This window comes from Falco rusticolus, chromosome 8, assembly GCF_015220075.1.
Source record: "Falco rusticolus isolate bFalRus1 chromosome 8, bFalRus1.pri, whole genome shotgun sequence".
NCBI classification, from domain to species: domain Eukaryota; kingdom Metazoa; phylum Chordata; class Aves; order Falconiformes; family Falconidae; genus Falco; species Falco rusticolus.
In genome coordinates, this window is record NC_051194.1 from 2,531,363 (window position 1) to 2,546,783 (window position 15,421).

At 40.8% G+C, this 15,421-nt stretch overlaps 1 protein-coding gene across 7 annotated transcripts in view; it reads left to right on the forward strand.

The window, feature by feature from the left end:
* RAPGEF6 (Rap guanine nucleotide exchange factor 6) overlaps window positions 1-15,421 on the forward strand; it is a 132,908-nt gene that overhangs the window by 72,232 nt on the left and 45,255 nt on the right. For 6 of the 7 annotated variants that reach the window (XM_037396732.1, XM_037396734.1, XM_037396728.1 and 3 more), the window contains exons 7-8: window positions 7,813-7,944; window positions 14,976-15,159. In XM_037396732.1, coding sequence (XP_037252629.1) covers window positions 7,813-7,944; window positions 14,976-15,159 — 316 coding nt within the window. Of the gene's footprint in view, window positions 1-970; window positions 976-7,812; window positions 7,945-14,975; window positions 15,160-15,421 lie in introns of all 7 variants that reach the window. The other variant, XM_037396733.1, reaches the window with a different exon arrangement.

Genomic DNA, 15,421 nt, shown 5'->3' on the forward strand with positions numbered 1-15,421 from the left:
AGTGATTTGGTTTCTGATGATGAGTCCTTTGACCACTGCCCTCATTGCAGGATGTTTCTGAGTATGTTTAATAAACATGCTGTTTATCACTGGTTGAAACAATATGGTGAAGCTTCTACACATAGAAAAAGATAATTCATAGATCTTGGTCCATCTGTCAAGACTACTTTGCAAATTCATATTGTCTATGCTTTTTCAGCATTTGTTTTTCAGTTAGCCAAACTGGACCAGGAAACACCGATATTTATTTTCAAAACTTGTGGCACAAAGGCACAAATGCAGCTTTTCCATGGGGGAGAGATACCAGCAAATCTAAAAGCAAGTCATATAGGCAATACAGCATGAAGAGCATGGTCTTTGTGCCAAAAGAGGTTCTTCTGATTCATTCCTCTGGAAAGAATAGTGAATAGAAAGACAAAATCTCAGTTTAGACCTCCTATGACATAACTTCACTTATGACTTCTGTGATTGCCTTTCTCTCTTGCAGTGACTTTTCTATAGCCTTAATTTTTAGCAAATCCTTCCTGGGGAACACAGAAAGCAAAGTTGTCTTCAGACTAACAATACGTTTTAGTGTGCTTCCTAAAGGAGTTGGTTGGTGGTCATCTCATTGAAGATCACGTAATTTGCTCTGCGGTACAGGGCATGTGCGATCTTAAAAATCTGTTATACCAAAATTAGCTTTTAATTTAATTCCCAAGTATTCTGTGTGACTTCACTGCTGAGAGTAAATGGTGTTTTTGTAGGAAGTAAATGTCACTGCAGACGCACTCGGCTGGGGCCTGTAGAAATGGTCTGTTAGCTTGTGAAAGATACAGTGTATTGGAATTTATGCTCCAATTAATTTCAAAATTACAGACACAAGACTTAGAGAAAGTTGGCAAATTGATTCTTACATAGCATGTGTTGCCATAGGTATAGATAGAAATACTATCGCAAAGCTATGTGAAGTATTAATCTAGAAAATTAGTGTTAGTTGGGAAAACTCGTTCAGTTCCACTAGCATGGCATCTCTGGTTGTCAGGCACCTCAGACTGGGTGTCGTGGAGAGCAAGTGTTTTCAGATGAGATCATGAGATGCAGGTCAGTCTGCAGCGCTGGGTAGCTTGAAAATGAGTGGTGTGTAGGCGTAATCATTGCAGAGTGTTTTGTGGCTACAGAGGAGACCGTGCGGGAGGCTACAGTGCTGCCCCGTGGTAAATCTGGGGCAGTTTTGGTGGTGAAAGCATACTGAAATAATAAAACTGAAGAATGTTGCCATATTATTATCCAAGAGGAAATGAACTGAACGTTGCCTGGTTGATTCACTTCCGATACTCATCAGATGCAGAAAATGCCAACTAGCCAGGGGGGTTCTGGTACCTGTGCAGCAGTGTCAGTTGTGAGTGCTGGCACCGAGATGGTCCTTTTTGGAAAGGGAGCCTAGTGGAGATTATCTCGCACCCTGTCCAGTCACATCTTGAAAAGTTCCAGTGATGGGGACTCTGCGGTGTCCCGGTCAGGGGTGTCCCAGTGGTTGTTCTCACAGGAGAAAAAACCCCAACCAAACCTAAACCAAACAAAAAACCCCAAACCTCTCCTGGTGAAACTTGTACCCATTGCCCCATGTCTTTTGCATGTTGCCCTTGTGAAGAAGGAGCCTCTATCCTCTGCAGCTGCTGTTTAAATACTTCAGTACTGTGGTGAGCTCCCCCTGAGCCTTCTCTCCTCCAGGGAGAAGAGACCTAACTCCTTTCAGTCTTTCCTCATGGGCCAGGTTCTCCAGCCTTTTGATCATCTTCGTGGCCTTCCTTTGGACCTTCTTTAGTCTGTCCATCTCCTTTTTGACTTGTAGGGACCAGAACTGGACACAGGACTCCGGGTATGTCCTGACAGGCTTTGTGTGGCACGATAATGTCTCCGTGTCTGCTAGTAAAGCCCCTGGAGATGCAGGCCAAGATCTGATTTGTCTCTATTGCTGCGGCAGCATGCTGACTCGTATTTTGGTTTATTGTTCACTGGGACCCCCAGTTCCCTCCAGTAAGGTTGCTCCTCCATCACACACGTCCCAGCCTGTACTGGGCTCTCTGGTTATTCCTTTCCAGGTGCAGGACTTTGCACTGGTATTTGGAAAACTTCATATGGTTCTTGCTAGGGAACTGTCAGAAACCTCGGCAGTCTTTGGGAGAAATCATCATGTCATTGCTCTGCCCTTGTGACCAAACTAGTTTTGGGAAGTTGGTAATTCTTTATTAAACCAAGGTGTCCTGATTGCCCGGTTAAAAAAAGATCATAACCAAATCAAGTACTCCTTGCAAGTATGCCTTGTTGGAAAACGAAAGAGGGAGCTGGGCTCCAGGGAGCAGCTCAGCCCACCAAACCTGCTGCTGTCAGATGTTGTCTGGAGTTACTGCTGTCAGCTTACTGTGTGCTGCTCCTTAAATCTGTGCTCATTTAGATGGTTTACAATAAAGAAAATTTATTGAAATGTGTTGCATATTTTGGATGGTTAATTAGTAAATTGATAGATTTTGAATACTGGGGGTATAGCTTTTTCCTTGACAGATTTACTGGCTGTTAAATTGCTCGTGACTGAAGTTCATAGCTTTTTTCTTTTTTTTTCCTGTATTACTTAGTTCTCACCATTTTTTTGGTGGTTCTTTCATCTTCAGCTAATTTTAGCTGACCAAAGAACATCTGTGCTGGTTCAGACCAGGGGCCCTGTGGCCCCATCCATGTGCCCTGGTGTTGTGCAGGGCACTGCTGAGCAGGTCCCCGGGACACCTTTGGGCAGTGGTGGATGCTGTAGGGTCTGTCCTCTTCTGGTTCCTCCCTCTTCATTTTGATTCTTTGTCTCCCCCCACCGCAACCTCCCTGGGTTTCATTTGTTACCCCTGAATCCACTGGTTTCTCCACACTCTTCCCAAGGACCATCCTTTTTTCCAAGGATGCCCAAGGACAAATACAAGCAGGGATTCTTTTCTTCCACGCTTCATTGCTCTTAGTGTCCCATTGCTGCGTTTTTATGGCCCTCTGCTTCTTCTAGTCATTCAGAGCAGCAAGGCTGCTCCCAGAACTGCTGCTTCAGCTCTGCCTCTCCACTCAAACCTATAAATCAGTCTCTTGATGCAATTTGTCTTCTACAACATGTGCAAGACTTGAGTGTTCTTTCTTTCAGATAGGACAAATAGCACTTGTGTATAATGCTCTTCGTGTTTCTTTTTTTTTCCGATGTGACAGTTTCTGCATTGTATTGTGTTATAGGAGAAGGACAGGTTTGGAGTTTGAGGAGATTTTTGGGGTTTCTCTGGGCTAGCAGCAGGAGTGCTGCTGCCACTTGCTTTGGTGCTGGGTGGCTGCATCCATGAAGTCAATAGCAAAAGCCAAGCTCCTGATGGAGCTCGTGGAGCCTTCACCTCCTGGGTGTTTTGAAGGTTGCTGTGCATAGTTGAGTGTTTTGTGTTACGTCATTTCTATTAACTGTTACTCAGAACTTTTACACTCTTGCATCCCCTGCCCTTGCCTCTCCTCTCCCCAGTGTTGCTTCTTTGTGAACCAGCCTCGGCTGCGTTCTGATGAGCAGGACAGGGTGGACCCTGTGTTCCACCTTCAGAAATCTCACATGTTTAACAAAAAGCAGTCCAGGCTGCTGTTGCTTCTGGTTTGTGTGGCAAGGAAGACTAATGCTACCATTAGGACGAACTTCCTAAGGATTTAATGGTTTTCTTCTTCCCTCCTTTCCTACTGCAATTTGCAGTCTCTCTTTAAAAACTTCCATGTTGATTTGGATTTTTTTTGGTGTAATCACAAACTGTATTTTCCTGACTCGGTGGGAGGGCAGAGCTGGAGGCGGCCGTGCAGACCATAACTTCTGTTTTCTTAACTTCCTTTCACGTACAGCTCTGAACTGTGGTATGGCATTTCAGCGGGGGTTTGGTGCTAAATACCCCTTTGTTGGGAAAGGGCAGTCACAGGGATGTGCTGGCACCGATGTAGGGACTGGCTGTGCCACATGTTGGACCCGCTCATACTCAAATTCCAGTTTATCCCTTCATGTGAAAAAATGAAATTGTTACGGTTTAAAGTGGCGAGTAAGTAGTCTATTTCTGTCTTGAGTGTTTATCAGAATTTCGTGGATGTTTGGGGTTTCCCTGTCTGTGGTTGCTGGAGCACGCAGCTAGCGAGAAGGTAACGCAGGTATGTCTGTCTGTCTCTGAAACCTCTAAGGCAGACAAACGTGAACGTTGCTATTTTGAACTTGTTACAATCACAATCATATATTGAAAAATGACGTGCTGGGAAACAACAGTTTCTAAGTTTTTCAACAAAAGAAATTGTAGTCGAATAACAAGTGAACGTTACTCACTAAGTTAAGACAATCTTACATCGCTTTCAGCAACTTTGCTAGCACATCCAGTGAGTCCTTCCTGTGTCCGCTGTCTGGTTGTTACAGGAACATCCTACCCATGTATTGCTGTTTAGTGAGCTCTGAAAGAAAGAACAATCAGTTTGGGTAATAAAAATGACATACAAAAGACAGAAGCTGTGATTTATTTTGGGAGATTGAGTCAAGTGGCAAGCAGCACTTTAAAGGTCACTTGTCTCAAATAAACCTTATCTCTCTCTCAAATTTAAAGAAATGCTGCAGTGTTTCCTTGCATCTAACCTGCATTAAATGTCTTTTACAAGAATATATTGCGCAGTCCAGCCGGAGCATCGTACATGCCCATGTGCTTTATAGGTGATGGAAATGAAGGGGAGTGCTGGCAGGGGGAATGAAGATCAGTTGTAAGTGATTAATGAGCTTATTAGAAACACCACCAGCCTTCCCAAAGGAGTATTTCGAGTTGGTGTTCAATGTCTATTTGTGCAAATGGCATACACAGTACATACACAACTTTTTTATTATGAGAGCCACGTCTCGTTACAGCAGTACTTCTCAACCTAGGTATACAAAACAGCGTTTGTCACAAGAATCTTAAAATCTAAACTAAATTACAGAAGACAAATTGTGTATGGCAGTGTGTTTCTGTGTGTTTGTGGTTTGGTGAATGGGCTTCAATAGCACCCGTTTTGGTAGAGGGAGCAGTCTCCTGCCCTTGTTCTCCTTGGAAATCCCGCAGAATTGATTCTGCTTGTGGTCTTGCTCATTCTTTTCTTGGAGTTGTTTTGAAAGTTTGCAAATCATTATGAGTCTGGATAGCAGGGAGCTTAAATTAGATTTCCTTGTGTCTGTATTATCACAGTTAGCATGGGACTTGCTCACGGATGGAAAGAAATCAGATTGAAGCTGAACTTGGAGCTGGTTGTTGCAATAAGGAGGTTATAAAGATGGGGACAGGCTGAGGAGTCTGCAGCAAAACTGTGGTCTTGTTAAGCTAGGGGTAATAAATCTTTATGGGTTGATTTGTTTCATAATTTACTAAAACTCGTGGATTTTTCAGTTACACTGACCTTCAGTGTATCAGTGACTGCCAGCAGCCCTGCCTAGTAATTTGCTAGCAAGTACGGGGTTGCTGCTGGATGTCGTCCTCCCTGACAAATGATGCGCTGACCTTGCTCGTACGTGCCTTTCTTTTCGCGTGGACGATAGCATTGCGGTGTGCTTGCAGAGGAGCTGGCTGACGTGTGAAACGCCAGGGAGCAGAGGAGCAGTGTCACCCTGCGGCACAGCCTGCTCCCGCTGCCCTGGCTGCTGCTGCATGCTCTAACGAAGGCAGGAGATGGGGAAAGCCAGAGGAACAACCTTCATCAGCACCGTGGTTGTCATCGTTGAAATATCGGTGGCTTAGCTAATGTCCAGATCTCCGCAGGTGTTAGAGAAGACAGTGCAATGCTTTCTGCCTTGTGTCCATTACCAGTGGTACACGGATCGTGCTTTTCTGCATGTGGCATTAGAAAGTGTACTGCAGACATACTCATTTGGATTGGAAAAGTAATCACATAGTTACTTAAACCTTAAGTTTAAGTTAACCTTAAGTTAAACCTTAGCTTTCCTACTTCGCTTTTAGACGTTGTTGTTGTTGAAGAGGTCACGTCTCTGTCTACGTCAGCTCTTACCGCCTGGGCTGACAGAGGGCGAGTGTACCTTTTGGCTGCTGGATTGAATTTTGTCAGCTGAGTGGTTTGACCTTTTTGCTGTTCTCAAATCCTGAAAATAGATTATATTTTTTTTTTTTTTTAGCCCATACAACTTTTTTTGGTGGCTAAACATAGGCTTCAAAGTGTTGTATTTCCTTTGTGTTTGGGTCAGGTTCACTATTTTATACTAGCTGTGTGGATTTTTTTTTTTTATGGGAGTTTGTGTGAGAGCTTAGCAATCTTCTACTTCTCAAACTTTCTCCTTCTTTGAGTACATGTGAACACAGATACTAACTTACAGGTTGTCTGCTTTACAATTTTTTTGTCAGTGAAATGCATACAAAGCTAGAATAATATAATTATTACAATAGCGAAAAATAGTTACTTTGCAAGTAATGATCTGTGCTGGTTTCTAGAGCCCTTAGGGTAGTCAGGTTTGAGTAGCAATTGCCAGGAATATCATTGGGAATTACAGATGGCACAACATCCCCCATGTTCCTCATAATAATTTTGATAATCAAAATTCTTATGTTTGTCAGAGGTGCCCTCAATTTTTTTTTTCTTTTGTGGGGGAGTGGGAAATGTTTGGAGGGACCTACGGTGCCACTTAGGCTTTCAGAAAATTGTGGCCTGGTGCTTGGTAAAGTGCTTCTCTTGTGTGCTCTTAAAAAAATGGACATGAAGACATGATTCCAAAGTTTAGTCAGTATTTATGAAGTTGATACTGGGTCAACAGCATTTGTACAATACTATCTTTTAATTCATAGGACTGAATATCTAGTGGCTGATATGACTCTGTGAAATTTTGTTTTACAGAAGAGACTTTTCCATTTTGATCACAATAACGCTGTCAGCAGTTTTGGACTTTCCTTTCTGCGTCAGAATTTTTTAAAAAAGAAATAGTATACAACTGTCATAATTTGTAAATGGTAGAAGTATATAAATTTTTACCATAGAATCTATGATTCTCTAATACAACGTTCTTTTCGTATAGTTGACTGTAAATTTAAAAAATACTAGGAATATATGTGGCAGAAAATAAACGAGCAGCTAAATTAAAGGACTGGGTATTTGATAGTATTCCATGTGGTTCTGATTCTTCAAAAGCCTACTACTAATTTTTAATTTTTTAGTAAAAAGAACATGTTTGTAGGCTATATACATGTGTTCATTTACAGATCAATTTATAAAATAAAAGTGCTATTGTACATACACGTACCAAAAATGCATAGTATTCTTCCAATGTACTCATTTTCTTAAGATTCAAAGTACTTTATGGACCAAACCTTATGTTACTTTTTGTTCTATATTGATGTTTTCTAAAGGTTATTCTTGAACTAAGGCATTAATTGAATTTAGGAGCAGGAATCCTGCATCATATTGGATTGCAACAGAAGATAATGTTTAAGACTGTAGGCTATTTGGCTGGCATCATCTATTTGTCATCTTATTTGCTCTTAATCTTGTTGGTGTGTATCCATTAGCTGTAAAGAGGCTGGACCTTTGCTTTATAGAGAGGTGTATCATTTTTTATCAGTCATACAGAATCTGAAGTGTGATTGGGCAAGCTTAGTCTAAATTAGCTTTTTCTCGAAATGTGTGTCAACTTACAGATGGATATTCAAACGTGTAACAAGTTTTATGAATAACTTCTTGAGTATGAATAACTTTATGAATATGTCTTCAGGTCAGACTTACACAGCCTGTTTTCTTTTCTTTTTCTTACCTTCCCTAAATCCGTTTTGTTCACAGCTTCCAGCTGACCTTACCAAGATGCATCTTACCGACAATCCTCATCCTCAGGTGACTCATGTCCCTTCAAGCCAGTCGGGATGTAGCATCGCAAGTGATTCTGGGAGTAGCAGCCTGTCTGATATTTATCAGGTAAAATTGCATTTGTTTCTTATTTTTTCCTTCCTTGATGTTAAACATGCCACAAACAGTTGCCCCTTATCCAGGACTTGCCCTTTTGATGCTTCTGCATATCCCTGTGTTGCTCGTGTGACTTGCTGCCTCCACAGCCACACAGAAGTGGAACAAACCTCTTGTAAAGCTGCTCTTGTTGCTTTTTACATCTTTATGTACCAACAAGTGTGCTGTGGCTTTTAAAAACCACATTTGATGATTTATGGGATCATTTTCCTTCTTTCTAAAGTGGAACAGATTTCATGAAATCATTCTTGTGTTTCAAATACCTTCCTTGATTATTTGTATTTATTGTTAATAACAGATGTTCTGTTCTGCAAACAAAAGCATGGTAATAAACACACTCTCTGCACTAATTGACTGTGGAAATTCTAGTGTTGCTTGCTGAGAATAGAAGTTGTCTGAAATCCAGAGATAGCTTTCATGTGTTTACAGATAATATACTTCATAAGTTACCTGTCTCATGTCACATTGCAGTGCTAGTCCATGGGGGTTTTGTTGGGGTTTTTTTGTGCCTTTTTTTTGTTGTTGTTGTTCTGGTTGATGAGGATGCTCATCTTGGGTTTGTGTTCATTGGTAATTTCACAGCTTTTCCACTTTCGAGTTGAAATCTGACCACTAGCAACTGTTGAGCACTACGTATTGTAACTTGATTTTAGACATGTTCCCTTTCCTCTGCTACTGACTGGGTACAATTTCTATACTGGAAACAAGTTAGTGGTACATATCTATTCACAGCAAAGTATTGCTAGGTAACTTTAAAGCATTAAAAGCAAAAATCCTTTTAGAACTTTTAAGTGTGTCTCTGCATTTTTGTCCTATTTAATATGTTACCTTACTACTTTAGATCTGCTTGCTGCCAGCTAGGTCAGGAGTAGCTTGCATGCCTGAGAGAGTCTTTTCGAAAGAAATGTTCTGTGAATTCTCTGATTTCTGACAGGCAGTGCTGGAAGACGTTTTGTATCTGATTTTTCTTTTTTTTTTTTTAATTTATTTTCTGAGTCAACAGAATTGGTTTAGTCAGAGTCACCAGAACTTGTCTGTGTATTGTATCTTAGCATTCCAAGGTATGAGGATGCTGACAGACAGTTTTCCTGACCATCGTCAGCCTGCTTGTCTACCTGAGTAGTCTGGAAAGGTTGCTCTAAGTGAAAAGCACTTAAAATATATTATTGATAACGAAAAATGTTCTAGTAATGAGTGAATAGTCTGTTATGTGTGTTTAACTGCATTTGCTTATGTCTACTCTTCAGAAAATGCCAAAGAGTGTAATTGCTAAATAAAAATTATATAAATAATGGAGCAGCATGTTTATATGCACTGTGGCAAATAAACAGTGGTGAACTGTGTGGTGTGGGTTTTTGTGGTTTTTTTTTTTTTTTTTTTTTTTTTTTTTTTTGTACCCTACAGAATTTTTAATTTATTAATGTGAAAATGACTGCAGGTTTGCTATTGATTTTTAAGAGTGTGAGAATCTCTCGGGTAGGAATCTCCCTTTCAGTGACATTAGCCCATGTGTTTTTTGCATCCTGAAGGGAACATGCACATCTGTAAATTTTGCTAAGAACATTTGGCCAGCTGGGGTGATGTCTGAGGCAGGTCACCACTGTTAGACTCATGTGAGATCTTCAAAGATAACACTACAGCAATGTACAATCATAGCTACAGGGTCATTAATCCTGACAGATAACGTTGGGCAATCAAGCGTTTGATAAACTGTGGGTTAAGGTAAGATGTGTAACAGGCATGGCATGAGAGGGGAACAAACCCCAACAACCCACTGTCTGTTGTGGGTTTACATTCCATCCCCCTTTCTTATTTTTTAGTGGATTTTTTGTATCTTGTTCTTGCAGGCATAATGTGCAAACAGTAACCTGCTAAAAGATGCTGGATATTTTATGGGCTTTACTGTGATAGCTATCATGGTTTTGGAGAAGTCTTCCAGTTTGTCATGCAGTTAGAAGTGCATGGATAGTAATAACGTCGTGGCACAGTGTTTAACATAGCATTATATTGCAGTGAGACACCAATATAGACAGATTTTGTGATCTGAAAGAAAAAGAGAAGTGTTACCCCCAGTATTCATCATGATATTTTGAAGGCAGAGAGACTCTGATACACAATAAACCTACATTTTGAGTATAAGGTATTGGCTCAGTAGCTGAAAGCATTTTTGGTACATTAATATACAGCTTTTCATGAAGTATTTGAAAAATGATGCTTTGCTTTTGGATTTGCAGTCAGCTTTGTATCTATAGCATGCCAAACTCTCTAGGAGTATCATTAATGTCAGCAGAGGAAAGCATTTTTGAATAACCTTGATTAATGTAGCCTTGAAATAACCTTTTGAATTAATGGTATCTTAACATTAATTTTTACAGCAAGTAGTGCAAACATAATTCCAGAATAGGAAAATATGGTTAGAATGGTAGGACCAAAGAACAAAACAAATATTTATTAGGATTTGGAAAGGGTTTGTGTTCATCCGTGTACACTATATTAATCGATAGTGTTGAAATGAGGTTTCACTTGTTCCAGCTGCCTCAGTCTAGGATGTTAAACAGGAAACGATGAACATAAAGCTTCAAGTGAGATCAGCAGCAAAGGAGTCCTGCCTGTAAGCACTGCTGTCGAACACATTGTATTAAATCCTCAGTTAGTCGCAGAAACTTGCGAAAATACATTTATGAAGATATTTTTCTCCCTTCTCACATACTGTTACTGCTCCCTGTTGGAGCTTTTAGTATTTTTGTGGTAAAATTTCTAAATGTATGTATTGCAAAGTCCAGCTTGCTTGGAATACTGCAGAGCAGTTATTTTTCTGTCAGGCTGTAGACCCTTTCTTTTGTGTTTTGTTTTTTTTTTTTTTTTTTAAACATAGGAAAAAAAAGTTATTCTCTACAATTTTTAAAACAAGTTGTTGTTCAGATCTACGATGTTTAGACACAAGTAGGGGAAGCTGCATGGTTATGTATGCAGAGGTTGAAATGAGGGATTATAGAGCTGCTTTGACCTGTGGTAGGTGTCCTCAGGGACGGATAATTCGGCAGGTATTACAGAGTGAAAACATCTTTCACAGGACAGGCTTTAAGGCGGCCAGCCAGGATAACATAAGTAATCCAGATCATATCTCTAGATGTAGGTGGTAGGATCTCACTTCTATAATAAATGAGTTGCCTGTATCAACAGCTTGCAATGCTGTTCTCTTAGTGGCCAAACAATTTGCGCCTATTTTTTATCTGTTTAGTTCTGCCAGTGATGTGCTTGAAGTTTTTCTCTATTTTTCACGGCCCCCCATCTTTCATTTATCACTTTGTCATTATAAACTATTTGTGGACAGCAACGTTATTGCCCAGCAATAATTCCAGTTGTGGTTAAGGTTTTGATATTAAAATAGATTATCTATAAAATACACATCAGGGAATGGGCCTTTCTGGGTTTTTTTGCTTTTTTTTTTTTCCCTATCATTTCTGAAAGAAGGCTTGCACATTTTTCCCCTGACAGAATTGACATGTGTGAGGGGGAAAAAGCCTTGCTTCAGCAGGTCCGTGTCCTGCCTATGCTGGAGCCCCCGAGCTGGACGCAGCGCTGCAGGGGCGTCTCAGCAGAGCGGAGCAGAGGGGGCGAATCCCCCCCTCGCCCGCTGGCCACGCTGCTGGGGATGCAGCCCGGGGTGGGTGCCTCGCTGGGCTGCGGGCGCACGGTGCCCGGTCATGCTGAGCTTCTTGTCCACCAGCACCCCTGTTATCATATGGAGTTATGGCGCAGGAAACCTTTTCCGTGAGGCATATTTAATAGTTGTCTTTTATTTCTGTCGGCATATGTTTCTAGCACACATTCTAGTGGAATCTGTATTATTATCACCAAAACCTTGCAAGGGCTAGTTCTTACGTCTTCGGCTTCCAAAGCCTAGGTCAGTGCACAGGAGATCTCCATGATCAACATTTGGCACACATAGCTAAAACATGTTACTTGGCAAAATTTGCAGTGCTATATGTAGAGTAATAATAGTACGATTTTAAAATAGCAAACAAACATTTTGGCAGTAATCGGGTGCTAACTTCCCGGATGATCTGTGTGACATGCCATTTGAGTCTGCTCCTGCTACCTTCTCAACAGATATTCTTGCTCTATAGACCCAATGCTGGAAATCCATATTTGTGTAGGATTTGAGGATTGCAGCTTCTGGTTTCATTTTGTAAATTAGTAGTTCATAAATGTTTCTGTTAAGAATGATTTTGATATTTGATAATGGAAACAGCTGGGGCATCGTGCTTGGGAAGAGCAGCTACTTCTGCAGACAGCTTTATGAGCAAAATCCTTCCTGTTCCTTCCAGCACTGCCTGACCTGCCAGCGTTTTGGCAGCCTTCTGCACGTAATCTTTGAAACAGTTTGAGGACCATCTCTTACTTCATAGCTTGATCAAATTATAACTGACTTATCAAGAAAAAAGAACATTTAGTTATGTCTCTCTATAGGATATACAGTGAAAACTTTAAAGAATCTGTTTTCTGTAGAACCTGTAGCCTCAGTTCTGTTAGCTCAGCTTGAAGCTATCAAAGTGGGAATTAGTACTGTAGTCTGTCTTACTGTGCCTGGAGAAGTTGATCTAAATTGTGGCTATTTAGATGAAGAAATGCTTGAAAAGTCCTTGAAGAAAATGCTGTACGGATCATGTGTTGCTGAGACTCTCCAAGCACAATTTGCACTTGGGCTTAATTCCAAAACTGTTAATGTGAGCTACATAAGCCAGTAAAGTGATGTAATGTAAAACAGGTTTAACCCTATATATATTGTTACTCTCCTCTGAAAGAAATATTTATGTGAAATCATTTAAACCTTATGTATTAGGTTTGCCGGCTAATTATTGAAACGAGGACAAGCTGACAGGTCCAAGGTTATATCTAAACCCCAGTATTTTTCTGCCCAGTGAAAGAAGGGAATCCTGCTCATCTGGGGGGGTGCTGGGGCTTGTGTTAGCCCATCAGCGTGGAGCGTGTAGGAAGATGGAGGGAGGCGGTGCAGTCTGCTGTGATTAAATCACTTAAAATGAGCGTTAGTTTTTTATGAGGCAAGGAAGGCAGGAGACCAGTATGGCTGAGCAAGGACCTCCTCATCAAACTAAAACGCGCGAGGGAAATGCATACCGTGGAGCCAGGGATGTGTCTCCTGGGAGGAATATGGGGCACTGCCTGGATCAGGAGAGGCAGGGCTCAGCTGGAGCTGGGTTTAGGGCTTCTATGGGCACATTCCTCAGAAAAAGAAGATTAAAGAAAATGTATTCCCCTCCCCGCTGTAAATAAAGACTAGTGACATGGAGAAAGCTGAGACATGCAATGATTTTTGTTGCTGTCTTGGTTTTCACTGGTAGTTGCTCTTCCCAACCCCAGGACAGGGACTAGTGGAACAAAGTCCTTCCCGTGGTAGGAGAAGATGAGGTTTGAGACCTCCTGAGGAACCCAAATGTAGATAAGTGTGTGGGACCCAATGAATGCGTCCCGGGGTCCCAAGGGGGTGGCTGATGCAGCTGCCGAGGGACTCTGGTCTCACTTAAGAAGTGATGGGAGTAAGGTGAGCCCCCAGCGACTGGAGAAAAGGGAATAAGGCTCCGGGAAGACCTTATTGCAGCCTGCCAGTACTTAAAGGGGCCTTATAAGAAGGACTTTTTACCAGGGCCTGTAGTGACTGGACAAGGGGCAACCATTTCAAATTGAAAAAGGGTACATTTAGCTTAGATAAAATGAAGAATTTTTTTACAAAATTCTTCCTTTTTGGGTAGCAAGGCACTGGAACAGGCTGCCCACAGAAGTGCTGTCCGTCACTGGAAGTGTTCAGAGTTGGGTTGGACAGGAGGTATTGTGAGCATGCAGAGTATTTGAGGTGTTTGTTCAGCGTTTTTGTAAAATCTCAAGGATTTATTTTAAAGTGAAAGTGAATATTGTAAATGGGTTCGCTTAAAAAAAACAACAAAACAAACTCAGTTTTCTGCAAGTCTGTATAATTGCCTTCTACTTCTCAATGACATATCTTGTTCAAATTTTTGAATTTAAACAGAAAAATGATTTACAAGCTGGCTTAAAGTTAAAAAAAGTGAGCAACTACTCTGCGGAAAATGAAAATTTGAAACTATTTTTTTTTTTGCCTTTCATCTGTTTGGAAAGTTATTTTCATGCAATAACATCATTTAAACTTTACATAAGGCATTATTTCACATAATTCCTATGCGATCCTGGCTTTTGTTGCCAGCATTGCATTCTCTTTCACCGCTGCTTCATGGATCTGCTCAGTGTGGTGTCTATATTGCCATCTATTGATGGCAGTAGAAATGTGTCTACAGGCATTGGGTAACCAGTGGTATTATTGACTTATATTGTTACTTCATTAATAATACAGACTCTCAAATCGTGGAAAACAATTTTGTTTACATGAATTCACAAGAAGGAGTAAATGCTGTAAATTGAGAATCAGCCAGATTAGAAGGATAGTCATCCTTATCCCCCCCAGCCCCCCCAGCTGATACACTCCACCTGATGTAGTTGCTCTATGCCAGGATTCAAATACATGTTATAACACCAAAATTGAAAATAAGGTCAAATCCCTTTTATTTTAGCCGCTCAATCTGCTTTGTTTTTTCCTGTATCACATGGTTAATGTTGAGGGGTTTATATTGCCTGTCATTGGAGGTGGAGAGGGATGTAAGTAAAGACAGAGAACAAATGTCTCATTATGTTAATTTTGCTTTCGGAACTTGTGATCGTAGTGCCGGTAGCGTGATGTTGCTTTATGCCAATGGTATGTAGTTGTGCTGTCTTGTAACTGTAGATTTCAGCCTAACATGTTTCTTGTAGTGTTCAGAAATTACAGTTTTTACAATTTTTAGTTTGAATTGTTGGTCACAGAATTTCTTTTGTTGTATTAGCTACCTAAGACCATAAATCATTAAACTGAGGACGCTGAACTCTTTGTCTGATGGACGTTTTCTTTGTAGGCTACGGAAAGCGAGATGGGAGATGTTGATTTAACAGGTCTTCCAGAAGCACCTGTAGACTCTGAAGATGAAGAAGAAGAGGAGGATGAAGATATTGACAGAACTTCAGATCCTCTTCTAGGGCGAGATGTTGTACGGGAGTGCCTTGAGAAAGAGCCTGCAGATAAAACTGATGATGATATTGGTGAGGAGGAAAAAAAAATCTTAATGTAAACATATATTGTGTAACATCTGTAAGAGAAGCACATCTGAGAACTGTTTAATGAGTTAGATAGATGTATAACCCCTTGAGCAATGATGCCTTCCAGAGATCGCTTTGGTCTAGCGCTACTGTTAATTGAATGATTTCTCCTCTTTACTATCTGAGAGACTGTTCTGCGAAACTTAAGTATTTTTAAAGAACAGTCTTTGAGATACTTAAGACGTTAAGTATTAGTCATTGTTAC